Source organism: Nelumbo lutea, chromosome 6 (assembly GCF_056320005.1).
Source record: "Nelumbo lutea isolate HS-2025 chromosome 6, American lotus-T2T, whole genome shotgun sequence".
NCBI classification, from domain to species: Eukaryota; Viridiplantae; Streptophyta; class Magnoliopsida; order Proteales; family Nelumbonaceae; genus Nelumbo; species Nelumbo lutea.
The window spans coordinates 20,546,458-20,574,209 of record NC_142689.1 but is presented as its reverse complement, the minus strand read 5'-3'; the positions used below and the strand labels follow the sequence as shown (position 1 = coordinate 20,574,209).

The window sequence follows — 27,752 nt, the reverse complement described above, 5'->3', positions numbered from 1 at the left end:
TTTAACACAAATCAAGAATAATTTGAAGCTTGTATATTCTACTTTGATGCTGTACACTGTCACACAACAAAGGGATTCTCCCCCTAGTATGTGCATTGACATATATGATATCATACAATACCTATGGTAAGGACCCAAGTGATTTACTCCTTAAAAGACGCCCATTCTCTGTGTCAATATTTGACCCAGAGGAATTAGTACATGGACCATTTGTTGACATACTATGTGTCTGACTTGGATTCTGCCAAAAGTGATTCCTAATTGCCTTAAATTTTGAATTGACAGTTGTGAATCCTGAATCAGAAAGTAGATCTTGAACAGCAGTTTGACCTTCAAGCATGCTGACTACTTGAGACATGGTAGGCCTAAGAGTAGGAGATGCATTGGTGCACAAGAGAGCCACGTTCAGCATTACCATAGCTTCTTCTGTTGAAAATTCTGAGCCCAAGTTTGGATCAACCAATTCCAACAGACACCCTCTCTCTTGCAGAACATAGGCCTGAAACAACAAAAAAAAAAAAAGGTTGTTATCTTAGCAAGCCAGAGACTGAATTATGGCCAATGTTCAAGGCATTGACATGCTTGAGTGTCGAGTATGTAAAAGCATCAATTCTCCATTTTTTTTAGTTTCAGAAAATGCCCATCCCACCATAATTAATGCACGCCTACTGCTACTATTCAAACAAGATAGATCACCCAAATTCTCATTATATGGGTTAAAAAATTGATACACATCATATGATACAATATTTTGAACCTTTATTATGGCCTTCAACAATAGAACCATGGAAATAAATAACCATGGGAAATGTCAATTACCCAGTCAAGAAGATACACAAATTCCTCTGGTCTATAATTTGTGTTGCTCTTTCCGCTAACAATTTCCATTGCAACAACACCAAAACTATAAACATCTGCCTTTTCAGTCAAGTAACCACGCATTGCATATTCAGGAGCCATATAACCTCTGCAAAAATGGAAATTCACAGAAACTTGTCATACAACAATGTGTTCTGCCTCAAAAATTTCAACTAATGTTGCATGTAGCCCAGTCTAGCATGATTAATATCCCCATTTTATTTGGCATAAAGATGTGCATAAGAAATTTTACAATGGTTTTACTTTTGATAATTTAAGTTCTGTGAAGTAGTTGACTGGCAAACTTTTAGATCCCTTTGTAGGAGGAAACAGGATTACAACCAATTCTTTTTAAGGAAAAAACAATTGCTTTATATAGATTACTTTATTAGAAAATCAGGAATGAAAAAGAAAGACAAATTCTTCATAACAAATGAATAAAAATGTTGCATATGATAACCGATAAAGTAGAACATCTTTCTATTAGGCTGGTCATAAAAGGCCAATAGCCAATGTTGGTCCCAGCTATTTGGGATCTTGGGAGGAGTACACTGAGTACTGTCCTAACCTTTGGCATTTTTCCACACAAAGTGGCCACCCTCAAACCCACATTCTTGTTGAAGATTAATCAGTTTTATGATGTTTTTCTGAGTAGATGTTTTATGTTAATTGTTAGGTAGGAGGTAGGGACTACAATAGTTATGTGAGTCCAAATTTTATTCTGTTTTCGAGTCTTATATATGCTGTTTTATGTTTTGCCGCCCTATAAGGGCATAGTTGTCTTTGTACTGCTCTATTATTTTTAGTATAAATAATAAGTGAAGGGGGCGGCCAGATGATTGCTCTCTTCTCTTTTCAACTTCTCTTCTTCTCCTTCTCTCTTCCTTCTCTCTTCAAGAAACTACTTTTCTTTCATATTTTTTAATTCAGCAGACTTCTATTATTCTCATGCTTGCCAGCCCGAGATTTTACTATTACTCCAATAATGGCCCCTAGGCAGGTCATAATAAGACCAATTCCATCAAAAGCTAAGACATTGTTACTTGTTTGTTTAGAAAATTGATAAAGGGTTTCTTTGTGCTACTATTGCTATAAAATCATTTACTATCAAAACATGCAATCTTGATTTGACTAATCAGACAATATTATACAAGTTTCTCAATACCATCTGTCATATTTCATAAACATATAAAATCCCTAAAAGCAGCTGCCATTTTTTGCCCATTAAACTTGTTAAAACTCCCATCAATACTTTTGTGAAGTATATATGCTTATTTTCTAAAAACCCATTAATGAGAATCAAAACCAAAGTAAATAAACCCATCAAGATATTGCATAGAGATCCTCTGTGTGTGCGAGTGCTTTGGCTTTTTCTTTTTCTTTTTCTTGTGTTTTCCCTTTTCCTATGATGTAACTAAGAGGGATGGGAAACATGACTTCTCCTTACAAAGGGCTTTTTAATGGGTTGGCAATTTTTTAACCCAACCTGCTAACCCACCCATTAATTGAAGTGTTGGGTTGTATTCATTTAGCTCAGGCTCACTACCAGGTTGGTTAGCCCAATAAAGGGCTTTTTAATGGGTTTGGTTGGGTAGGGTCACGGTTATCCAATGGGTAACCCATTAACTTTGGATATTTCAAGTTTTATACTCTCTCTCTCTCTCCCAGACATATCCCATTTTCATATTTTCATTCTGAAAATCTACCTCCTCTCTCTAGCCTATAATCAAGTTAGTTTTTCCCATTCAGAACCAGCTTCTCTCTTACTAAGTACTAAGCAATCCCTGCCAAACATTAAAAAAAGAATTGAAAACAACAATTGTTCTTCACTTTTGTTTCTTGTGCATGTGAAGACTAACAGATTTTCACTCTTCCACTTCTTCTATTTCTATCAATTTTCACTTGACTTCTGATGAAAGAGTCTTCATCAGTTGGTGTCAAATTAGACCTGTTCACGAGCCACATTGAGCTGAGTTCAGGCTAGACATTGCCTCTTTATTAACAGAAAATGTCCAGGCTTGAGCCCTAGCCCAGTATGAACACAAAAATTCTTATGGTGTAATTTAATAAACTAATACATTATATATATTACATATTATTTATATATTTTTATTATATGTAATATTATTAGACCAGGCTTTGGCTTGGGCTAGGCTTATTTGAGAAAGCCTAAGCCTGAGCTTGTGGGCCTGAAATTTTATCCAAGCCTGATTAAGAATGGGTCAGGCTGGGCCCACCCATCAGGCTACCCAGCTCATGCATAGATCTAGTGTCGAATTGATCAGTGGCAGCCTCTTTGCCAAGGAGATGGAGCAACTCTCTTTTTGGTTACGGACACTCTCAAGTCCTTGTCTTCGTCATTTCTCTCATGAATGGCAGATTCATCCTTTGCTCATGCTCTTGTTTAGCTTTGTCATTTTACAGTTCTGCAAACTTTTGTTTTTTTTTTTTCATTTTGTATATCTGTTTGTAATTTTTGTAATATTTTCTTGTTTTTTGGTTATTTTTATTTTCTATGTTTTGTTTATAATCTTCGTTATATTTTCCTATAATTTTTCTATGTATTTTTTATTTTTTGCATTTTCTGTAATTTATGTTATATTATTATGTAATTTATGTATGTAGGATTAATGTGTTAGGCAGGTTGGGTTGGGTTAAGGCAGGTATGGGTTGAACCCAACCCATTTAAGTTTTCCTAAAAGGATCATTTAGTGAGTCAGATGGGTTGGGTTGAAGCTCAACCTAAACCCACCCAAGCCTGCCCAATTGCCACCCCCCCTATCCATACATAGCGTACAACCAATGTTTAAATATGCATAGGCAAAAGACAAGGTGCTAGGACCGACCTTTAGATGCATGATGCTTAAGTCCCATGGGTTATAGAATTTTCAAGAAAAATGACAATCAAACTTTATTAGTATTGTGATAAAGATGCTGTACAAATAGGCAAATCCAACATTTCCCTCGTATTGGGCCAACACCTGCTACCCACCCATACACTGCCTTTTTGGGAAATAAAGCATCAGTACATTTGCTCCCTTCCCACTCCTTTTCTTGCAGGAGAATCAGCCACACAATTGGCTGATCTTGGTACCCATCTATAGTTAATTCTCAAATCTCTAGTCATCATTTTAATGTTTCTCATTGCATGTCTATACTGCCATGAACCTCCATTATCATTATTATCATTTCCTAATCAACCAACAACTACTTGAGAATAGATGGCGGGTGCTGTTCACAGTCGATCAGTATTCTGATGTAGTTTCAACAGGAAAACCAAAAAGAAATAAGGGAAAAAAGAAGAAAGAAGAGAGGAAGAGAAGGGAAGAGAACAGAAGAAGAATGAGAAGAGAAAAAGGGCACAAATCTTAATTAGTTTCTGCCGCCCAGAATAAGTATGTATATGCTTCTAGTATAACAAGATCTACAAAGACAACTCTGCCCCTGCCGCCCAACACACTCCTCAATAACCAATAACAGCAATAATAGTAGGCCCAGTAAGCCCCAGAAAGACTAATAACAAGGCCCAAAAGACTAATAACAGATAAATAAAAAAAGACAACTAATATGGCAGGGACTTCACTAAATTACTAGTCTATTTCTCTACAAGAATCATTTTCCACCATTAGTTACTGAGATTTAGAGACCTAGCCAATCTTAAAACCATATTGGACTACCAAAAGTTCTGCTCTAGTAGAGTTTGCCATGCCCAATGGAGGCAGAGAAAATTTCCAATAGCATGTTCCTCATGGTTTCTAAACACAGCTCACTCCTTTCAAGAAAAAACATATATTAAAATGAGGAAGAATACAATGAAATGCATAAGATAAGTATATTTTAATACATGTGTTTTTTAGTCTCACAAGGATGCAAGCCTTTGTGATTTTTAAAACACTGCATACAATCGCTTGTGCCATGGCATTACATGTACTTTATATTTTTGTGTAAATGTTGCTTTTATTTAGATTTCTTGTCTAATTGCTTGGATGCTTGGATGCTTGCTATGGCCATAGCATTATGAAGATCATAATCATATTTCTTTTATTTTGTCAATAAAACAAAAAAAAAAGGAAAAGAAGGATAAAGAGAAGGAAAAAGAAACAAAAAATGATAGGGAATACAAAATAAACTCACATTGTTCCAGCTACCCGAGTGCTTATGTGGGTATTATCACCTTCATTGAGCTTTGCCAAGCCAAAGTCGGATATTTTTGCATTAAGATACTTGTCAAGCAACACATTGCTAGCCTTAATGTCCCTATGCACTATCTTCAACATTGACTCTTCATGGAGATAAGCTAGGCCTCTAGCTATGTCAATACAAATCTTGCGTCTACTTGGCCAATCCAATTTCAATGCAGAAGTTGAACCCTGACCTACATATAAGCAACCATCCATATAATATTTTAAATATGAGCAAGTATGCTTAATTAGTCAAACATGCAAAGACATCTGCAGAAAGATTGGTAGCCGAAACTTACCAAAAAGAGCACGGGAGAGGCAATTGTTTTCCATGTATTCATAAATCAACAATAGTTGGTTGCCTTCAACACAACAACCATAAAGCTTTACAAGATTTGGATGTTGTAATGCAGAAATCATACCGACTTCATTCACAAATTCACGAGTTCCTTGCTTAGATTTTGAAGAAAGCTGTTTCACTGCAATTACTGTTCCATCGGATAATAGACCCTACAATAAACAATGACAAATCTCAGAGATAATCAAATTACTGCATTCAAGCAAAGAAATAGGAAAAAGTAACTTATTACTGATAAGCACTTAGAGTAGCACCAAAATGAAGCACTTGCTAATGAAAATTGACTTATTCAAAACATTTTCCTAAGTTCACAGACTTCAAGGATTGACTTGTTAACAACAGTCAATTTCAAAATGATAAAAGCCTTTAATTCGTGTGAAATTGGAGAATCGCCTTATATATAATTCCACATGATGAATACTGTAGATAAATACAAACTGCCCATTCCTGATAACATGTTAAAAAGGTTTACACCAATGCAATTGGATATTAAGACCTGGTCCTGGTACTACCCAAACCAATTCTACCCTTATCACCCATTTCCTATCAGAAGCTTTCACAAAGCTATTTTCCAATCTTGGGACCCATATGAATGAGCTATCCAGATTTAAGTCTAAGCCTTTCCTTCTCAAATTATAAACCTAAGAGCCCAAGGGCCTTCCAATTTTTAAGACAGGCTGATGACAACTTGGTAGTTTCCTTCCACAATCAAGCCATTCCAACCTGAAAAGAAAGCTGGTTTAAGGCCTCGGAAGAAAGTAAGAAGTTCTGCTCTAAGGTTGTATTTGGTTAAATAGAAAATAAGAGAGAAACGTGAAGTGGAAAACTGTACTATTTGGTTAAGTATGTAAGGATTTTAGAATTACTTAGAATTTTTCTTTAAATTTCTGCTTCTCTCTTATTTTCTATAAAACCTGTTAGAATTCAGGTCTGCCTTAGAGTTCGACCTGACTGAGTTCAGTTATGTAGAAGAAGAAAGAGAGAAAGAGAGGAGAGAATTCTGGTTCGAACTGAAAGAGTCAACATGACTTCTCCCAGTCGGCCAGTAAGTATTTATATTATTATTAAAACATAACTGAAAAGACCTATGTGCCCTTACTTAAGTTAAGAGCACATGTTTCAACACAACATTACAGATCAGCAACATCAATCGAGGTATAAAGACAGAATACCCCTACGCTAACAAAACCCAACATGGAATTAGGGAATTTCCTTTCCCAACTAGATCCAAAAAGCTTAAGCACTTTCTTTTCAAAATTTAACAAAATATATTTGGTTATAAATTTTTGAGATATTTTTATAATTTTCTTTTTATGTTTGCCTAGCTTTTGATGCAAATCAAATATGAAGAGAATGGAAGAAATTTTGCTCAAAGAAATAGAAAAAAAAAGAAGAAATTGGATGGAACTATGTTAATATTAAGTTAGATTACAAAGAGGAAACAAGGTTTGGGGACTCGCACACCTAAGAGGATTCTCTCAATTCTCAAAATAAAGCTTTAAGATTTACAAAACAAAGGAAAGAACTTGATGCCTCTAGCTTGAGATAACAAGGCTTTATTGAGAGAACAAAAGCTAGCTATTGGGGCATTAAATGAAAAACTATCTGTTGGAGAATTTAATGAAAAGCTAGTTGTTAATGGACTTCTAACATCTAGTTTTTCATCAAAAGCTCTAATAACTATTTTTTCATTTAAAGCTCCAACCTAGAGACACCAAGTTCTTTCCTTTGTCTTGTGAAATTTAGAGCATTCTTTAGAGAATTGAGAGAATATTCTCTTCTGTGAATGAGTCCCCAACTCCTTTGTGTCGGTGAATCCCCAAGCCTTGTTGCCTCTTTGTAATCCAACTTATATTAATGAAGTTCCACTCAATTTTCTTTCCTTTTCTATTTCTTTGAGTAAATTCCTTTCATTTTCATTCTTCATATTTGAGTTGCATAAATTAGCATCTGAGCTGCATCATTTTTTTATGAGTAAATTTTAAATTTTATTAATTATAAACAGAATATGTATAAACAAGTCAAGCATCCTATGGAGAGGTTAGTATCCTAATAGTGCACTAAGAAACAAAAATTTGAGAAAATGCAAATAAGATTATCCCATAGTAAATTAGAAAGGGATGATTTCTTACAATTTTCACCTCATAATGGTACTTAGAGAACATTTAAGATATAAACAAACATATAAAGTCCAAGGAATAAGTACCTTGTAGACTGAACCAAAGCCACCTTCCCCTATCTTGTTTGCAGCATCAAAATTCTTGGTTGCAGCTTTAATCTGTCTTAGGGTGAATATTCCTGCTTGTAGATCTATACCTTTAAACTCTGCTCATATACAAAACTAAGGTCAATATTAAGATAAAATAATTTAAGCATTGTGATATCTTTCTACTAGTTAAAAATGTTTAATTTTCCATGTTTCGATTAATTTAATAGTTTTGATCCAAGTCATGAATGAAAGCTCATATATTTATTGCTACACAGAAATCATGCAATTAAACCCACATTATGATGGTTGAAATTCACAACCATGACACAAAAATATGAATTTTTGGCATGTACCATGGCTAGGAGTGCAACTCAGGTTGCCTGAGTTGAAGAATTTCGACCACATTGGGCTCAAGTTCAGGGTCAACCCAATCCAACCTTAATTGCACACTTGCACCCCCAAATACAGCCTCAACATTTATAATTGAGACTTTTAGAAACAATCTGAAGATCTTGGGATCTCAAGATTAAATGGGATTCATATGACAATAGAATCTTTTTGAAGTATTGTAAACATGATTTTGCTATCATGGCAACGTGAATTGACAACTGAGAACATGAAAACCATAAATAGATATGGAAAACATACCAACAGAAAGAATAATATTCTTTGTTAAATGGAAAAAAGAAAATGCAAATCAATCACCAAATTGACTCACAGAAATTCTTCATTGTTTTCTCTATAGCACATAGCAACACCATTTTGAGAATGCACCTCTATATACAGGTTTTCTGTAAGGAAATTAATTTGCTTAGGCTTCAATGAAAAAGAAAAGTATTATCTTTTATGACAACTAATATTGGGATGTGATGATAACAAAGATGCTGATTTTCCCATTATTAAGATCTTGAGGGTTTTCATAAATTAAAAATAGTTTCATGCTTGCCACATTAGTAGATCATTACTATAGAGACAAGTGGTTTCGGAGTACTGTAAACCTTTCTTCAGTCCAAGATGTATTTATTTCACTTTTATGTTAAATGGGCATGCGATAATTTGAAAAGAGACACTTGAAGCACAAAATAGGTTTCACCATAGTTCAGGTATTGCAGGAATTGTACCATTTGAGTATTCCATACCTCTATCCATGGAGGCTTTTCCACCCAACCATCCTTTCCTCCAAAGGATACCCAAAACTAAGAAGATGAGAAATGCTGCAGAAGCTAAGACACTGGCTACAACTATAAAAGATTTCTTCTTGCTACCAACTGAAGGTGGTTTGAAGTCTGTGAAAAAGAAAAAGAACAGAGAAAGATCAATGACCAGAATGGCGTGACAAAATGCTAGATGAAATGTGAAGTGGTTTTCTGAATTTAAACAAAAAAAACATTAATTGATTAATTCAAAACATCAAATATCGACTTAAAGGAGAACCGTATCATCAAGAAAACAGGTCATCCAAACACAATCACTCATACTGCTTCAATTTCAAACTAGAAAATTTTCTCAGGAAATTTCTACCTTAGTAAATCATTATTTTCTAACTTCCACTAGGTTTTCTTGCTTAAGTTTTTTTTTTTTTTTTTTTAATTTTTCGTGTTCCTGTTCCCTGTTTGGATAAGTATCAAACTGAATATTTAAAGGTGTTTCTTGCAAAATCAGATAGGCAGCAAGTGAAGGAGCTATCACATAAGATGATTTCCTAGCAAAAAATCACATAAGATGAGTTGCATTTATTAATCTTCTGGAAGCATTAGTGAATGTCATGCACTATAATGTTATGGGCGAGATACATAGTACCATTGTCTCTGCATCTCACCATATTTCATGGTTTATGCTTAATAAGTTAGAATTAGATTTTTCATTATTTGATTAGATTTGGTAAGGTGCAGTTTTCATATTTTCTTAGGGTTATGGTGAATGTAATAATCTATTTAAATCACCCTCTTGTAAGACATGCCAATATGCAACGATCTAATTATCTTTGTTCCTCATCTTTTAACTACTCGCCCTATTACATATTCTTTTAACTGCTTATCAGGTCCATACACCCGGCCTTAAATGGTTTTCTTTTCATTTTAAGTTTATTTTATTTTGTCATTCCTATTAGTTTGATTTGAACTCCCTAGATTTTGTTGCCTAAAGCTATTTGTGGTTGTTGTTGTCATTTTTTGTTTTCTGAATCTATTCATATTTGTTGATGCTCAATTTAATAGAGACCACTTTATGAATTGTCATTGACTCCACCAACATTATCTTTATATGCTGAATCTTTGTATGATAGATATTGTTGGAGATTTTATCTTTCAAGCCTCTTTTTATTGCCTTGATGTGATTTCGGAAGAAGAATGAGTTTAAGTTTCAGTTTACTCTTCAGCCTATAACAGATGGTTAGGATTTTGTTTTTCTCGTCCAGATTCTCTATTCAGCCTAATAAGAGGATGCTTTGGATTTGGTTTCTTGCTCCAAATTTTGTTTTCACCCTGTTGAGGATGATTTACATATGGTTACTTGGAATGAATTCTTACTTCATCCTATTGGAGGAAACCAGTTTTTTAAAAGGCATCGGAAGCACATGTGATATGAAAATACTCTGAAGCATAATGGAGGCAGACACATGTGAGGCGAACACCTCTAGTACAGAAGCATATAGAAGGGTGCCTCGTTTGAGCTTTATACAGTACATATATGACTCACATATTTTCCCTTTTAGCTTACTTTTTAAAAATAAAAATATTATAAATATTTGGGGGGCACCACTTTAAAATGCACCTCACTATATATTAGATAATACAAAGGTGGAAAATGCCTCCTTGACCATCAACTATTTGTCTATTTGAAATTTTGAATTTGACAATTTGACATTAAGATTTATGGTGGTATATATCATGCTTAAATAACGATTTTCTCTTTGAATGTAATGGATTTTTATTAGAAATTATATAACTATAAAATTTTCTAATTTTTATTCATTTTCTTTTTTTTTTTTTGGGGGGGGGGGATTCCCTATATTTTTAATTATTTTCTATTATTTTTAATTATTTATTAATTAACAAATTTGTGCTCAGGAGGAGGCTTACGCCTCTTGGGTTCTGGTTTATAACTCATGCTTCAAGTTAGTGAAACGCCTTGTGTCATGCATCTGCATTTTAAAACATTGGAAGTTATTAGACGTTGTAATCTGCCTCGGGTTCTTTTTATACGTGTCTTTTTTTTTTCCATGAATTGTATCATGCAGCCTTTTCTTTAGGATTAAGCTTATTGTCGCAATAATCCTATTTTGAGGCTTTAAGCCCATTTAAGCTGTTTGTATTTGTTACTTAATTGCTCTCTTTCTTCCATTAGGCAACAACTGGAATTTCATCTTCATCATACTTCATGTCACAAACAGAAGTAGTTTCAAGAAGAGTTAACTTCTCTGGAAGTAGGTAACATCTTTTACTTCTAGGGAAATTTACATTAACCAAGTTCTATGGTAGTAGAAAAAGTATTTTTCTATAGGACGTTTTCATTAGCATCTCTTTGACAGCATGAAGAATTTACATGGAGGCAACTTTTGTCAGTGACTCATGATGTATTTGTTTCCAAATGAGTTTTAAGGGGAATATTAGGAATTTACATTCATCGCAATGAAATGAGTGAGATAGGTAATGACATTGTCTATGTATCTCATCTTATTTTATGGTTTATGATTAATAATTAGGATTAGATCTGTTAAAAATTGCTTAGATTTGGTAAGCTGTTAGTTTTCATATTTCCTTAGGTTTACAGTAGATATAATCTTCTTTTTAAATCCAATTGGATTTTCTTCTAGGATAGACATCTAATTAATTCTCTTTTACCAATATAATGGTAAGAGAACTCAAGTGTCCTAGGCCTAGATATCTCAAATTTTAGAAGTTGCAATATGAAAAATATAAAAGAATAGAAAGTGAGAAACAAGGAAGCAAGTAACTTACTAGGTTCCACTGATATAGCTGATATGAGAGGACCATAGACTCCTCGAATTGGGATTCCAGTTGTCCCTTTTCCAGCCCAATAGAAGTGGATCTCCAGAGTGCTATGTGTCACATTTGCAATAAAGGTCCTCTGAATTGGTTTACCAGGTCCACCAGCCTCATTTTCAATATTGAAATCTTTTAAGACCACTTTGTCCTGAGTTCATTGAATTTAAAAGATTTAATATTCATCAAACTAATAAAAAGGGAAAAGAAATTTAAGTATAGTTTAATCACCTGAATGTATACATCAAATATACGCTTCCCAAGACTTCTGAATGTACTATCATTTGTGAAAACAATCTCTGCAAAGTGGAGTTTCACAGTGTAAATTCCATCTATGAGACACAGCCCATAGTAGGTCAGAGAGAGAGGAGAAACACGTGCTGTTTTGTACAATTCCAAACTCAGAATGGAGACATTGGAGAGGGCAGATTTGTTGGTTTCAATGTAGACATCCCCATCAACATCATTATCCATGAAGTTCCCTGTGCTACTAAATGCCCAGTTTTGACCAGAGTAGAACATTGAAGCACCTCTTGCTTCCAGATCTCCTTCATATTTGGTGTGGTTTATAATTGTTTCCTTTCCTCCACAGTTAATGTGCAAGCTATAACGATCTGTTAAGGTGTCTAAACATGTCAACAAGGGTTTTTCTGAAGAAAAAATTGGCTAAAAGTGGTAAAAAGATTATTTAAGTCATGCCATGTGTAGCCTCAAGTACGTTCTTGGTATAATTTACCAAATGCTGGTTTCTTAATGTTAATTTATATAGATTTTTTGGAAAAAGAAAAAAAAGGAAAATGAAAGGAAATTATTAATATAAAATTGATATAGCCTTGAGCTATTTCATCAATTTAGTTGAGATACCAGTCATGCTTTGAACTTGTTTTTTATTCTATTTTGTCTTTTTAGGGGCCTTTCTTTGGTGCAATGATAAAATCAGAGGATGACAAGCATGAAAATGCATGTTCAAGTCCAAGAGCGGCCACATGTTTTGCTTTTGGCCATGTCAATAACTTTTAATTCCAAATATGGCTTTGGTTATGTTTCCTCTATAAATTTTCTGGTTTCATTAAACTGCTTATCTGTCCATTTATTCAGTCAAATTGCCTGACAATCATTAATTGTTATCTGCACATTGATCGATATTAGATTTAGAAGTGAGAAAGTTAATCATTATCATAGCAATTAGAAACAGTGTTAACTATCGAGAAACATAGATAGAAACTTCTGATCTTAAATCCATAATGATTTACTCACGTTGACTTGCAGGAGCAGAACAGGGGAAGTTCTTCTTTAGGCATGTATGAATTCTACTTCTACATTACAATAGCAGGAACAGAAAATAAGGAATATCAGTAAGTTGTGCATAAGCTTCAATATTGAGGTAAATACAGCAAGATCAAGAATTACTGTTCATTATTTAGAGGAATGGTCAATTCTCAGAAAGTTAGGAGGGCACCAGAATCTTACGATTTGTTTGTTATTGATGAGTAGCTTTCTACCAAGTTTCTGGAGAAATCGGTGAAACAGTCCTATTTTAGACTCAAGAATGAAGTAATATAAAGCCACCAATAAAAGAAAAAAAAAATTGAATTTCACTTACACGCTTCCTTGAGGACATTCAACTGGACCTGAGTTTTCCCATGTGAAGTTGTTATAAGAGATGTCACTACATGTCAACAAGAAGGCAAGACATCAACAATATAAGAACATATAAGCTATATTAGTTATTATAATCATGCTAATTGTTTTTCTAATCAAAATAACAAATTAAGTGTTACTGATGGATTGGAAGTTTATCCTCATTTTCTCAAGAGAAAATGGTTGGGTTGGTATAGTTATATGTCTGTGAGGTAGCATTGTATGGTTGTGTAGACAGCTTGTATGGCAACTCGTGTTACCATATGGCACTGTAGATTCCTATTCGAACAAGACTCTCTTCAATCTTATGAATCCGATTTGTGTATTGATCTAATCTCTTGGGCAATCAATTAGGGACCTACGAATCCCATACAAACCAATCAACCTCAATAATTGATTCCCTTTTAAGTGTTATTGATGGATTTTAAGTTTATCCTCATTTTCTCTAGAGAAAGAATTGGGTTCAATTTAGAAAAACCTTGTACTCCTCAAGCTCAAATTAAGACTTCTAGAAGTTTATAAGGTCCTATTAGGTTTTTTTTTTTTATAAGCAGGCCCTCTTAGGTTGAAGAAGTTGAATTAATTAGACATATTTAAGTTAGAGCTTAAATTTAATCCTTGGGAGGGCAGAGCACTATAGTAAACCTTAGGAAAACCCTAAATGTTCTTCTGAATATTTGGGATTGGTGATCTTTTTACACGTTGAAGCACCATTAAAAAAGATCTTTTCCGAATTATTTGAGGTTGGATTGGGTCTAAACACCATTAGAATTTTTTTACCTCATGGAGGTTCATAACAGGTATTCTTACTAGATTACAACTTAAATGATTGAGGAAATTGGACATTCTACTACTTAGAAATGTTCTAATTCTAAGAGAACATCCTTGGGGGAGGGATATCACCCTATGAGAAGAGCATATATCTTTCCTCTTGGAGAAAAATTTGAAAAGTAGTTTTCACCATTATACTTGCACTCCAACCTTTGCAGTTGTCATATTGGCCACCCAATGTCATCCTCTGAAGATATCATCAATGGAAATGGTGCACATACATCCAAAATATTTACCCAATGTACTACTTTCATTACTATTCTCAATGTTGTCACCTTGGGTTTTACCATATAGCCCACAATATGGCTACCTGGAAACTGCACAGTATCTTCACCCTCCTTGGGTAGTCCTCAATTTATCAGCTATAAAAACAGGAAACAGAACTCAATTTGTTCTAAGGTTTTAAAAATGGATAAGAAAAAGAGGCAATAAAGAAAAAAGTTTTAAATTACTGCAAAAGAAAAGATAAAAAAAGCTCCAAATTTGAGATGATGCATAAAGCATATGCATAATATTCAAGCATAAAGAGGTGAAAATAAACTTAAAATTTGTGTTGCAGATTAAGGTGAAGGAATAAACTATGGTAATAAAGGACACCAAAGGTATTCAACTTGGATCTATGACAAAACCTAAATTTGCTTCTTCATGAAAAGAAAATCAGATTGCAGGTGGTTGAACAGATAAAGGAAATCTAATGCCATTGAATAGTATCCTTGAACAGAAGAGATTAAAACATTGCTCTATTATCAGATTTGATTTACACAAGGGTACATTAAGTTTGTTACAAAGGAAACTAAAGTTTGGTACTTCGATTCTATTTTGTGTGTACCATGTAATTGTAGCTGCAACGTCATGCTTCTAGTGTAGAAAATCAATCGATTTAGCCACAGGCTTGAGACTGTGGTTGAATTGACAGGCTGTAAGAAAGGTATACAGAACAACAATCTTATAGTTTCAATGGGTGAAGGACACCAACATAACCATAGTTTTCAAGGCTCCAAGGCAAGGCTAAGTGACAGCGGAGCACCTTGTTTCCTAGTTGCCTAGGCGTCACCTAGGCAATGGATTTTTAAGTAAGAAACATATATCCTAGGGTAGTTCCCTAGGTTCCATAACCATATCTCCTTAATAATTATCCATAATTTTCATAAGAAAGAATGAACTTCATGTTAAAGTATAGAAAATCAACATATTCATAAGAAAAAGAAGAAAGAAAAGAAAATTCAAAAAATATGGGGACTGGACCCCTATTTTGTTATAGGAAAAGAAGAAGAAAATACAGCATTTATCAATGCTTGTGTTGATTAAACCCTAACAAATAAGAAAACAATAAATGGAAATTAGTATATAAACACACAAAATGAATATTTTAGTTTAATGATGTCTATTTTATAATTTTAATCTAAAAAAAATTAAGAATATAAAAGTATTTTATAACACAATATACAAAACTACTTGGTGATTAGGCAAGGCGAGCCTCCAAGGGCGCCTTGTCACCTAGGCATTGCCTTGATGGATATGAACATAACATAATTCTTCAGTCTACATAATCAGGAGATTGGCTTTGATCAAATTGGAACGGAATTCAATCACTAGGATACTCTAGGGGTGCAATTTGGGCTGGCTTGGGTGGGTTGAACATCTGTTGACTTTTGAAGGGCTGTGGCCTTGGCGGAAATCTTCATATCAGATGCCTGATTTGCACCCCCCAAGTTTCACCCTTGCAGCTATGAACCCAAATAAATGGTGGTTATGTTGTTTCAATGTTCATGACAAATGAGTTGCAAAGGTGAGCCCATCAAAATCTCGAGAACAACCAGATTTATCCTTGAGTAAAAATAAATGGTCAGTCAAAAAGGTTAGTTGTTGCCTATATCTTAACTTGGCAAAACATGATATAAGAGCTTGACCATTGAATGGTGATAGATTGATAAAAAATGATGAGGTTGATAGGGAGGCATCCTCCATGATTTTGAAGGTGGATTACAGATAGATTTATATTCTACAATCACCCATTTTTCTTATGTAAATAAATCTATCATCCATATCCTGAAATCAGAAAGAATAATAATATCCTCTGATCCTCTCTTTATTGATATGGTGTGGGATATAGAGTTTACACTAAAAACTGAAGTATCCTACATGATACAGAAACTTTCTATATGTATCCAGGCACAGATGCCCTTCAGATATTTGGCCAATTTAAAACTTCATCTTGCATCAATACTAAACTTTGAATCTTGCAAACCTGTATAACAGAAATTTGAAGTGAGAGTAAAGAATGTCACACATCCGATTAATATGGCAGTGAAGAAAACTAATATCAAGTTATTGACTAGTTCAGCACATCAGAAAATCTGGACCACATTTTGGTCCCTCGTGACCAATACAAGTATAAAACAACTATATGTTTCCAGTCATCTCTTAAAAATAATGTCAAACAGGTTCTCAGGCTAACCATCAAGAAAATCAATGACTTTAAAGTATCAACAAGAAAATATTCTTTAAATCTTATCAGTGTCTCTGCTCAGTAAAAGTGGATCTAGAATTGTAAAACATAGCCATCAGGAAAATGCACATACACATTCTTGTTTCTTCTAAGGATCCATCCAGGTACTGGTCCAGTCAGCTTATTTCCAGTTAAGTACCTGAAGGAAGTGAACAATATCATATCAGTATCAATGAGAACAACCATTGTTTCTAAAATTAAATTTTTTTCATAATGTCAACTCACATAAAATCTGCTTTCCCGAGTTTGGAAAAGGATTCTGGAATTTCACCAGACAAGTTGTTAAAGCTAAGGTCTCTGCATTGGGAAAGCACCATGCTTGTGAGATCTATATAATGATCCAAGTAAGATGGACTATGGGTTGCATCTATTCACATGACATTAATTAAATATTTTAGTAAAGAAAAAGTTGTTAAAACTTTCTTTATCTTGATCACAGAGAGATCAAGATAAAGAAAAAGTTGTTAATATCTTCACATGATATTAATCAAATATTCTATGTTTATCTATTTAATAACTACATCTACATAGGTACATCCTGATTATTTTGTCTCTTTTTCATCTTTTCCTTCAAATCTCTACAAAAGAATATATATTCAAAATTAAGAATAATGGCATAAAAACAACCCATAAATTATTAAGGGAAGTATTATCTAGACAAGAGTCAATTACTTACAAAGTTTTCAGATTTTTCAAATCTCCAATATATTCAGGAATATTTCCAGAAATTGAACATTTTCTCAGTATCCTGCATTATTTACTGGAGGTTAAAGTTTCATTCTAGTAAAAGTATAAGCAACTGAAGCTATTAGAGAAAAAAAAAAAAAGACATATTTCTTAACTAATTAAACTCACAATGTCTTCATTGACTCCATTCTACTCAATAGAGGGAAATCTGATCCTCTCCCATTTAAGTCACTGATTCTCCTAAACACAAGGAAAGCATCAAGAGTGAGCAGTCAATACCAACAAGTCATTATGCAATGATTAAATACCACCCAAAGAACCCAGAATTGAAAACATTTAAAAGAAATAAATAAATCATACAGATCGGTTAAGCTCGTCAATGCAGAGATGCTGGAAGGAATAGGCCCTTCAAGAGAGCAGCCTTGTATATGCCTGCAGAAACAGGATGAGAAAATGCATTCAATAATATAATTGCTATACAATTTCTTTAAATTTATTTACTTGTAAGTTAAGAGGAATTTCTTACAGTTTTTCAATCTGCTTCCATCTACTTATGAAATCAGGTATCTTTCCAGAGAAATTATTGTCGTTTATCCTCCTGAAAAAGAAAATGATCTCCAGCATAAATCCTAGATAAAAACAATCAACAGGTTAAATAGGCAAGAGTGTTACTCACAGATCAGTGAGATTGGTCAACTTGGCAAGGGCAACAGGCAACTCTCCTGTGAACTTATTTGACGATATGACACTTTATAAAAGATAGTTATAACAACATTAAAAGTTAAAAGGTCATCATTCTGTAATAATTATACATCAATTTAAGAAAAAAGGAGTAATAAACATAAAGGTGAAAACCATTACAATTTCTGCAAATTGATTAAGTTTCCAATCTCTGGAGGAAGGACTCCTGAGAAACGGTTTCCTTCAACGCTCCTGCAATTTGCATTTTGTCAAATTTCCATTCAAATAAAATAACCCAGAAGGAATTCAAAAGTCAAAATCAATCTATAAAAAAGAAACTCCAATGAGAAATCACATCATACAGGTTTCGGAGGGTTGTGATGCTTGTTAGTGCTTTTGGGAATGAACCTGACAGGCGGTTTCCCATAAGAGAGCTGCATTGTTACCGAGGATTAGCACTGTTCCGATTAATCAACCATTTTTCAATCAGTAAAAAACAATGAAGTAATGAAAGCTGGAAGCTTCATGGGTGCTTACAGGTCGAGCAAGCTCATGGTAGCCCATTTTGAAGGTATAGAACCACTGAGAATGTTGCGACTAAGGTCACTGTACGAGAGGAACCAGCATAATGATTACTATTTTCACGTAAACTGTTAAAGTTTATAGAAAGAGGTATGAGTTTCCAAAATGAAATGTAACCACGTTGAATTGTGGAGTGGGAAGATACTGACAGATGTTGGAGGAAGGGTAGCTTATGAAATTCTGGCGGGAGGTGTCCGGACAAATTCTGGGCTTTTAATTCTCTGCAGCAGCAGCAGCACTAGTCAAAATACATACATTAAATGAGTTCTCATAAGAATCCAAAATAGATAATAATAAATCCAAGGTTTAACATTTTTTTTCTCCACTAAGTCACTAACATTGTGTTTGGTATCGAACTATCAATGGTGTTTTTAGTTGCAAGACCTGTTCACGGGCCGGGCTTCGGGCCTCACTGTATCGGGCTCGGGTTTTAATTTGGGCCATTCCAATTTTGGCAAACGCCAAATTCAAGCGCATCCCATGAATAGGTCAGTGACCATAGATGCATTTAATAGAAAAACACCAAAAAAGCTGCTTAGTTGAATCATTTATAAGATTAACATGCCTCTCGATTTTTGTGAGAAATGTTTATAAGGTTTCGTTTATTTTTACTTAAATGTTTTATACTTATATGACTGTAAAATCGAGAAAAACAATTAATGAGAATTTTTATGATAAGCATCATTAGGCACTACATCAATAAAATGCCAATAAACACTAAAATGGGAGAAGCACACAAAAACCTTGGGTACATACAAATGCAATTAATGAGACAATTGCTGATGCAGCACCTATGTGGCACCCTCTGTTTTTTTACTGTTTAACTTATATAACACTTAATAACACTGAGGTATAAAAAAATTGTACAAAACGTTTAAAGCAGATTATCTCGTTTTTCAAAACAAAACGTTTATAAAATAAACTCCATATGGATGTCAAACATCCCTATAAACAAGTATCCACCCTCCATTAGGGTAGCTTATAGATGCCCCCAAGGCGCTGACATATTGAATTTGCTTATCGTTATGGGTGCAACGCAACCCAACCCTGACAAAAAGGCAGGGTTTGAATGGAGATTGGGCAAGTTGGAAAGTTCCAATGCAACATTTTTTAAAATGTTGGCATGGCTTTTACCATCATCCACCGGTGGAAAACAATATTTTCTCTTCCATCATTTTAACTATAGTAATATCAGAGTTATGGCTTTTGTACAATCTGATTTTAAGTAGGATCTTCTTGCGGTGGACCATACAATGGATCCATGTCCCCACACCCCAGCTTTAGCTGTTAAATGCAGTTATCCTTCTTTGTCAGGGAAGGGTAAATTACTCTCACACCTCCTATCTTTCAGGAAAAAAAAAAAAACATGAATGGCAGAGACAGCCCTGTTCGATGCCTCTGATTTCTTAACACTGAAGTGGTTTCGTATCACTTTCAGCGCTAAAGAGGTGTTCGGTGGCTCTTAACACGGAAGTCTAGTTATAGCTAAAGTACAAATGGCTCAGGCCATTATTTAGATTTTACCCATATTGCCCATCTAATGCTCAATTAACTTATAAAATCTCATATGAAGACCCATTGGACCCACCACCAATATTTTATTTTTCCCATAATATTATTATAATGTAATATTATAATATATCATAATAATAAAAATAATAATAATAATATTATTATTATAATAGTTCATTAACGATATTATTCATTATCGTCTTATAGTGCTATTAATAATTACTTATATTAATTATTATAACTAATTATTTAGAATATTATTTACCAATTATTATATTATAATGAAACAAATAATTATTTATATTAAATAGTATTATAAATTATGAATAGTAATAATATAATATTCATAATACTAATATTATAATATAATCATATAATATTACTAACATTATAAATTAATGATTAATGTTATAATGATCATTATAATATGTTATAGTAATATTCTAATAGAAATTAATTAACTACAATATTAATTATCACCATATAGTTTCATTAATTATTAATTATTAATAATATTTCATTAATTAATTAATAATAATAATTCATAATTAAGTAATAATTAATTATTGATAATAGTTATTAATTAATCATAATAATAATGAATTATTATTCATAAAAATATGTATTATTTAATCATAAAATACACAATTATTGATTAATTAATAATTAGTGATGAATAATTATTGAATTAATTATTCATTGATTATGAATTATGAATTATTAATATTAATTATTAATTACTAATTAATTGTTAATTAGTAATAATATTTCATTAATTAATTAATAATAATAATAATCCACTATTAAGTAATAATTAATTATTATTACTTATTATTAAATAATTAAACAATTATTATTAATAATAGTTAATTAATTGTTAGTAATAAATATTAATTATTAATAATAAGTATAAATTAATCATAAAAATAATTAATTATTAATTATTAGTTGGTGATTAATAATTAATGATTCATTAATTTATTATTAATTAATTACTTTTAATAATTATTAATAATTAATATTAGATAATATTTATTATAATAATTTTTAATATTGTTTTTTATTGAATTATATAGATAAATAAAAATTCTCTTATAAGAGGTTAAATTGGACATTTGACATTTTTCAAAATTCAGAATTTAGAACAATATTCTCTACATTCAGAGTTCAGAAGAAAGAAAAATTCACCAATACCAATATACTTCTTAATGTAATTATTGCACTTTCAGAGGTCAGACGTTATAGGAAACGAATAAGCCCTTATGTTTTCAAGTTTCGACAGGCAATTTTCATCATATCAAACAAAAGTAAGTTTAATAAATGAAAAATGTTGTTAATAATGATCAAAATTGGTAAAATATAAAAAAGACACTTAAGCTATGTTTGGCCTGAGAAAAAAAGTAGGGAAAAGAAGGGAAATCCCTACTTTTTCCTTCAAACCAAATATAGCCTTAGTATCTAACTCATGATCCATTTCCCGAGTTAGACAGTTTGACCAATTGGGTTATTGGGCCATTAACTCAATCAACATTTTGTTTTAATTTTTTTCTTTTTGTGGGTAAACGGTTCATGGGCTATGTGGGCTGGAAATCTGTTTCATCAACCATTCCCAAATCCCAACTAGCTGCTTCTCCAAAAAAAAAAAAAATATCCAATTAGTATTTAACAAGATGTGTGACGGATTGATATCATCACTGTTTTCAAAATTGGACCCTGACTGGTTCGTTTTTAAAAACCATGAATAACATTGAAGGACACTATTTAAATTTCTCTTGTTAAAGCTTTATTCAGTTATTGATATTTGATAGCGTTACCATTAGCACTGTTCCCACTTTCAATCCCTTGTCTTGGTTTATCGAAAATATAGGATGTGCACAAAATAAACACGACTTATCGGATCAATCATCAATATGATTTTTCAATTCTAAACTCTAAAATCTAAATATCTGTTGTCAATATGTCCGAGTGGTTAAGGAGACAGATTTGAAGTCTGTTGGGCTTTGCCCGCGCAGGTTCGAACCCTGCTGTCGACGATTCTCATTTTTTCACAATTTTAATTTTTACAACCCCTCAACAAAACTATAACGGGACTCTAGAACATTCAAACATTGTATAATAATTATCACTCTTTTAATTTTACAATTATAATTTTCGAATTTTATAAATTTTTGGAAATATTTATTAATTTAGTATTTTATTTAAATTACAACTGTTTTTTAATTAATAAATATACTTTTATTTTTAACATGTAATGTTTTTATTTTACACATAATTTTAAAATAAAACAAATAAATCATTTAAGGTAGATAAAACAAATTATATTTAATTTTCAGTTTTTAGTAATTTTTTTGGGAAAATAAAATCTTAAATTATTCATTTCGGTTTTTATAATTATAATTTTCTGTTTTCGATTAATTTTGTTGGGAAATTTTATTTATTTAGTATTTTTATATAATAACTCTATTTTCCAAATAATAGCTATGTTATTATTTTTAATATATAATTATATGTAAAATAAAATACATAAATCATATAAGGTAGATGAAATATATGATTTTTATAAATTTTAGTTTTTATTATTTTTTGGAAAAAATAAATCTTAAATTATTTATTTCAATTTTCATAATACTATTTTTTTAACTTGTATTAAAGATGAAAAACAACCCAAAAGTAGTCAATGGACACATTTGTGAAACTAGACATGAATTCATCTCCATATTGGTGTGTAGAAGTGTAAAGTGGGTTATGCTAGGTCGACACGCCATAGCCTGCGAGTAGCTCGCACAAAGTGCAGGCCGCACCGTGCTGGCCGGTGGGCCGTCATGGACCATGCCGCCCTCCCCAATGAAAAGTTTGGGGATCGGCCCGACATGGCCCATGGCCCGAGCTCGTGCGGGCCCATGCCATGTCGTGCCACAGGCCAGACTAGCCCATGAGCCAAGCCTTGGCCCAAGTCGGGCCATGGATCGGGCCAAAGCTATTTTTTTTCCTATTTATTTAAAAATTTGAAAAAAAAACTTACAATTTTAATTTTATATGAATTTTGATGTATACAATTGCTTATATATACAATAATTAATTAAATTAGTATATATTGAAAACAATTGTTTATTTTATTAATATATTATCATATAATTATAATTTATATAATATATTATATATTATATTTATAAATATATAAAATATTTTATATATAAATAGTATATATGGGCCATCCTAGGTCATGTCGAACCGGACTGCGCTTGGTCGTCTCATGTCAACCCGGCCAATGGACCTAAAACCCTAGGCCCACCACAATAGGGACCATCATGCTAGGCCTGGCATAGCTCGCATGTCATCGTGCCAAGCCGTAGGCGACACAACCTAATTTACACCTCTATCAGTGTGTATCAGACTGTATCCACCGATACAGTGCGATATGGCTCAATACAGAGGCATACCATACTAATGCACATGACTCATAGGATATGTACCCAGTCTTAACGTATTCCCAATGGCTCGACCCACTTGGTTGTGTCGTGTCGACCCGGCCTACGGACCTAAAACCCTAGTCCCAACACGACATGAACAATCATGCCAAGCCTGACACGGCTCGAATGCCATAGTGCCAAACCACAAGCGATACGGCCAGATTTACACCTCTATCAACGTCTATAGGACTGTATCCACCGATACAATGCGATATGGCTTAATACGGAGGCATCCTGTACTGATTCACACGACACATGGATACGAGAAATCTTTTTTTTTTGCCAAACTAGAAGCTATGGGCCATGGCCAAACACAGCCCAATCACGAAACATTTTGATCTGTCGCCAAACACTAAGTAGATATTTGAATTGAATGCTACGCGTCGCATAGGTGTAAGTCAGACTGTCAGCGGAACAAGCCAACCGGGTTAAGCGGTAGGGACCCACATTTTGCTTTGGTTGACGTGCACACCCACAGCTTTTGGTTGCGAGCTATCGCCTACAGCTATGGTGTCCCTACTGGTAACTGAGCTTTTGGGCGCCCCAGCACCCTCCCACCCTTATCCTTGCTCTGTTCTTTAACCCAACCCCAAATTGAAGAAATCGTTATAGATTTGAACATCAACAAGCTTTAACCATCTCCGCCTCATCTAAAACACAAACATACAGAGAGAGAGAGAGAGCTTACATGGTGACAACGTGACAGGTGGAGTTGTTGTCGAAGGAGCAGTCGCAGATAACAGAGCTAGCAAGCCCCTTCATGGTTTCAGGGACATTCCAATTTCCTTCGCCACCACAAGGATCCTCGTCGAAATCCCAATCTCTTTTCCCTAATCCCTTCCCAATCTCCTTCAGTGCCTCCACTGTTTCCGATTTCCACAGAAACAAGTCAACAACCAACCAAAATCAGAAAAATTATCTTAAGTTAGACAGAAACGGGCAAGAGAGGCATAGAGAACAAAAATCGGAAGGTCTGTACTACCTTCGGCACTTGTGAGCTTGGGTTTCGATTCTGAGGATGCAAATGAAGTTCCGAAGCAATTCAAAAAAAGAAGACAGAGGAAGAAGAGTCCGGAATAGAGCTTTCGGGTATCCAAATCAGCTCTCATTTTTTGTTACTGAAGAAGCTGTTTCTCCTCTTCTTTCCTTTTTAGTCAAATACTCTAGGGGCTCTCCAGTCTCCACTTAAAACAGAGAGGGAGTCGGGGAGGGAGAGTAAGACTGTAAGAGTGTGTGGAGAAAACGCCAAAACGGTAATTTTACATTTGTAGAACGTGCGAAATAAACATGTTTTTCTCTCACGTACGTATTGTAGGTTGGTGCCTCGGTGGCCCCCGGAACCGGAATTCAAAGAATCCAAGGAGGTGGGCCCCTGATGGAATTGATTCCAACTTATATACCAATTTTGGTTTTGAGTTTTGTGTCCAGTGGACCAATGATAATGAATTGGAGACCGGATCTTCTCCTCACACAGGCCCCTCACACGCACATTCTAGCATGCATTGGTAATATCTCTCGTACTTACAAGTTATTTTTCACGAGAGATATTCCCAATGCACGGTGGATGTGTATGTGAGGCGCCCAACTGTGCGGAGCATATCCTGTTCCAATGAATTGGGATGTGCTATGAATAATAGTATAGGAGATGTTTCAGATGTATAGTTGAGACATGCTGTGAGGTTGGTGTGAGGGATCCGGACTCTATGATAGTTGGATTACCCTTAAATCAATTTTAGTTGTTCCAAACATTTTAAAATCCTTACATTGACTTGATAATATATAAAGGAGCTGGTATATCCTTCAACTCTTTCCACATCCTTACCCACAAGACACTACATGTGCACATGATGACGGTATTTATGGGGAGATGTTTTAATACACAGCTGTGGTATTTTAGTATTACTGAAAAAAAGCTGTAGTGTGACTAGTGTCTTACCATTCACATCACATCTGTGCTCCACATGCACATCTCAACATGCATTGAGAACATCTTCCACACTTGTCATTGGGGGATGTTCCCGATACATGTTTGGGATGTGTTGTGGGGCGCCTATGGGGAGTAGGGTGCAATTTTCATTGGAAGATGTTTCCAACATAAGGTTGGGATGTGTTATGGGTGCCCATAGGGTGCACTTTATGGGGTGTAGTTGTCATTGGGAGATGTTTCCGATACATGATTGGGATGCGTTGTGGGTGTAGGGATGGCAATTTTCCCCATCCTCGATGGGGACCCAACCCCATCAAGTTGGGGATGGGGATTGTTTTGGTGGGGTCGGGGATGGGGACGAGGATTAATAGGAATCCCCGATTAATACAAAGGGGCTATGATTTTTCTATATGTTTGTTATATTGTGTAAGGAAATTCCCGATTAATATCGTGTACTTTGAGTCTAGTGTCACTTTGGCCCCCGAACTTTAAAATGCAACAATTCAGTACCCAAACTTTCAAAACGTGACATTCTATTACCTGTTGTTAACTAGTTGTTAATCAGTCGTTAAGTGACATTTTAAAATGATACAAATATCTTTTGAGTGTCATCTAATTTTCTTTATCAACTATCCAAACATTGACAAAAAAAATTAAGAGTCCCAAATCCTTGCCTCTTCTATTCAAGAAAGTTTGAGTCACTAGAATGCCCACTCAAACGTAACCCTAATTTTCTTGAATGAAAGAAGCAAGGATTTGGAATGTTAATTTTTTTTGTCAACTTTTAGATGGTTGATAAAGAAAAATAAATGATACTTGAAGGACATTTATGTTGTCACTTGATACCAGGTTAACTGTTGGTTAATGGTAGGTACTGGATTGTCAGTTTTTGAAAATTCGAATATAAAATTATTGCATTTAAAATTTAGGGGGCCAAAGTAGCACTACACACAATAAGATAATTTACATTAAAAAGCTTGTTATATTAGTGATGAAGGAAGATTTGACCCGACCTCACAGTTATGCGACACGTGGCAAAGACAACAACTCGGCACAAAAGCAAGTCTAAAGCGCGAACACCAAGGGGACACCAACGGATCGAACTCCCTACTGGGGGCCCAAACTCACCCTTGGCCCCAAACCAAAAAGTAATCCGAGTTGGCCTACCTTGTAACAGTTCGGGATACACCTCGCCAAACTGGCCGATCTTGTAACAGTTCAGAATACACCTCGCCGAACTAGCCAACCTTGTAACAGTTCGGGATACACCTCACCAAACTGGCCAACCTTGTAACAGTTCGGGATACACCTCGCCGAGCTGGCCTACCTTGTAACAGTTCGGGATACACCTCGCCAAACTGGCCGATCTTGTAACAGTTCGGAATACACCTCGCCAAACTAGCCAACCTTGTAACAGTTCGGGATACACCTCGCCGAACTGGCCAACCATGTAACAGTTCGGGATACACCTCGCCGAACTGGCCAGCCTTGTAAACAGTTTGGGATACACGCCGAAATGGCCTACCTTATCAGCACGGGACATACCTCTCCGAATTGGCCGACCTTGTAGCAGTTCGGGATACACCTCGCCGAACTGGCCCACCCTATACATACCTCCGAACTCAAGACTTCGCCTCGTTCACCACTCCGCATCACCTCCGGGGCACCAAAACCAAACAAGTCGTACCGTGCCTGACACTGAGGAAGTCCGTACCCGAGGGCGCTGCACCCGACTGACTTGGGATCTAACGCTTGACGGCCGCACTCTAAAACGGCCACCTGCCACCGCCACCTAACACCGCCATCTCCAGTTAGAGAGACGGTTAGGCAGTGGCGGTTCTGTCCCAGCATAAAGGACGACGACCGAATTGATGGACGCGAGAGTAATCATACCCGACCTGACGAGGGCCTTAGAGCGAGTGCGCGAAGTGATTACAAGAACCCCCTGCCCCCAACAAACAAGGTATGTGAACTTTGCGCTATCTGGTCTACACTCTGCCTTTGAGAGATTACTGACTTGAGCTTTGGAGTTATCACACCGGGTTCCCCCCGGAGCTCTCTTCTTTCCCGTTTCAGGCTCCCCGACACTCTAGCTCAGAGGCGAGTTCGTTGACAGCTAAGACCGGCCGGATTGCACTCCATCAATCGGCGTCGTCTGTGGGAAATTGCTTCTAAAAGCCTCCCTCTAAATCTCTTCTACCTACCCCCTTTCAAAAACTCCAACACCCACTCCAACACTGAAATGGCCTCCTCCAGCAGTGCCGGATGTGGAACCGAAACAACCACTATCGGAGAGCAACTT

General features: G+C 34.8%; 1 protein-coding gene and 1 non-coding gene across 5 annotated transcripts; one reads left to right on the top strand and one right to left on the bottom strand.

Annotated features, from left to right (window-relative positions):
- On the bottom strand, window positions 1–24,716 carry LOC148847813 (Leucine-rich repeat transmembrane protein kinase). Of its 4 annotated transcripts, none has more exons than XM_088951849.1 (24): window positions 24,506–24,716; window positions 24,212–24,386; window positions 18,691–18,762; window positions 18,497–18,565; window positions 18,322–18,393; window positions 18,140–18,211; window positions 17,955–18,026; window positions 17,805–17,876; window positions 17,639–17,710; window positions 17,447–17,518; window positions 17,268–17,339; window positions 16,817–16,888; window positions 16,665–16,730; window positions 13,214–13,279; window positions 13,081–13,119; window positions 12,868–12,926; window positions 11,842–12,224; window positions 11,566–11,761; window positions 8,746–8,892; window positions 7,604–7,722; window positions 5,339–5,549; window positions 4,993–5,233; window positions 820–967; window positions 1–499 (listed from the first exon to the last, which is right to left on the bottom strand). In XM_088951849.1, exons 1-24 carry the CDS (start codon window positions 24,630–24,632, stop codon window positions 122–124), a joined length of 3,072 nt encoding a protein of 1,023 aa, XP_088807975.1. In that variant the 5' UTR covers window positions 24,633–24,716; the 3' UTR covers window positions 1–121. The 4 variants fall into 4 exon arrangements, with proteins under 4 accessions (XP_088807975.1, XP_088807978.1, XP_088807979.1 ...); XM_088951852.1 differs by having other exon boundaries at window positions 11,842–11,909; XM_088951853.1 differs by having other exon boundaries at window positions 18,691–18,779; window positions 24,506–24,710.
- On the top strand, window positions 22,005–22,086 carry TRNAS-UGA (transfer RNA serine (anticodon UGA)). The gene has a single exon. It is a non-coding gene; the product is annotated as a tRNA-Ser (tRNA).
- Window positions 24,717–27,752: the final 3,036 nt, after the last annotated feature.

Excerpts from the sequence above, each read along its gene's own strand:
- LOC148847813 (XM_088951849.1), bottom strand. The coding sequence starts at position 24,632 with ATGAGAGCTGATTTGGATACCCGAAAGCTCTATTCCGGACTCTTCTTC. Across the intron at positions 12,225-12,867 it reads TTCTGCTCCTGCAAGTCAAC|ATCGTTATAGCTTGCACATT; the intron begins GTGAGTAAATCA and ends ACACCTTAACAG. Across the intron at positions 968-4,992 it reads ACTCGGGTAGCTGGAACAAT|AGGTTATATGGCTCCTGAAT; the intron begins GTGAGTTTATTT and ends CCATTTTTGCAG.